This window comes from Sinocyclocheilus rhinocerous, unplaced genomic scaffold (genome assembly GCF_001515625.1).
Source record: "Sinocyclocheilus rhinocerous isolate Xijiao unplaced genomic scaffold, SAMN03320098_v1.1 C35683642, whole genome shotgun sequence".
Taxonomy (NCBI): Eukaryota; Metazoa; Chordata; class Actinopteri; order Cypriniformes; family Cyprinidae; genus Sinocyclocheilus; species Sinocyclocheilus rhinocerous.
Window position 1 is genome coordinate 1 of NW_015759960.1, and position 581 is coordinate 581.

Consider the following 581-nt stretch of genomic DNA (forward strand, 5'->3'; position numbering starts at 1 on the left):
AGATGTGCATTAAATATCGCATGCGATTTATCATGCAGCCCTAGTATATATAAAATAATTTGCCTCCTACCCCCGCACAGTAGTCTCCACTGATGGTGACCCTCTGGAATTCTGGGATATTGATTGACAGGGGGCCTGTAGGTGAGGACGGGGTCAGCAGGGGTGAAATCACAGACATTGCCCATTCTGGAGCAACTGGGAGTTGCAAGGAAATTGACTGGGATCGCATTAGCTTGAAACTCTGTTTCCTAAAATGGGGCATACAGCATAAGAAATCAATTTTCAATATCACATTAACACAAATTGCTAATTGGTTTTACGTCCTGTACAATATTTGAGTTTACTGACCTCTTGACTGATTCCTCTGACTTCTGCTCCTCTATCTCTTTGCGTAGCTCCCATTCCTTGGCCTGATGCAAGCCAATGGGACAGTCCTCAGGGACGGTGAACATTGACAAGGTGTTTTTAGTGTCTTCTTCCTTCAGAGCTGAAGCGTACACCTTCTCAGCCAAGAGTCGCACTCTCTCATCCACCTCGTGGAGAGAGATCTTCGTGAACTGACGCGGCATTTCTGCAAGGAG

The 581-nt window shown here is 46.0% G+C and overlaps 1 protein-coding gene across 1 annotated transcript; it reads right to left on the minus strand.

Annotated features, from left to right (window-relative positions):
• Positions 1 to 70: 70 nt before the first annotated feature.
• LOC107735030 (AMP deaminase 3-like) lies at positions 71 to 574 on the minus strand (the record flags this gene model as incomplete). The annotated part of the gene is made up of 2 exons (XM_016546857.1): positions 349 to 574; positions 71 to 248 (listed from the first exon to the last, which is right to left on the minus strand). Coding segments are annotated over exons 1-2 (399 nt in total), but the record flags the coding sequence as incomplete, so codon positions are not given.
• Positions 575 to 581: the final 7 nt, after the last annotated feature.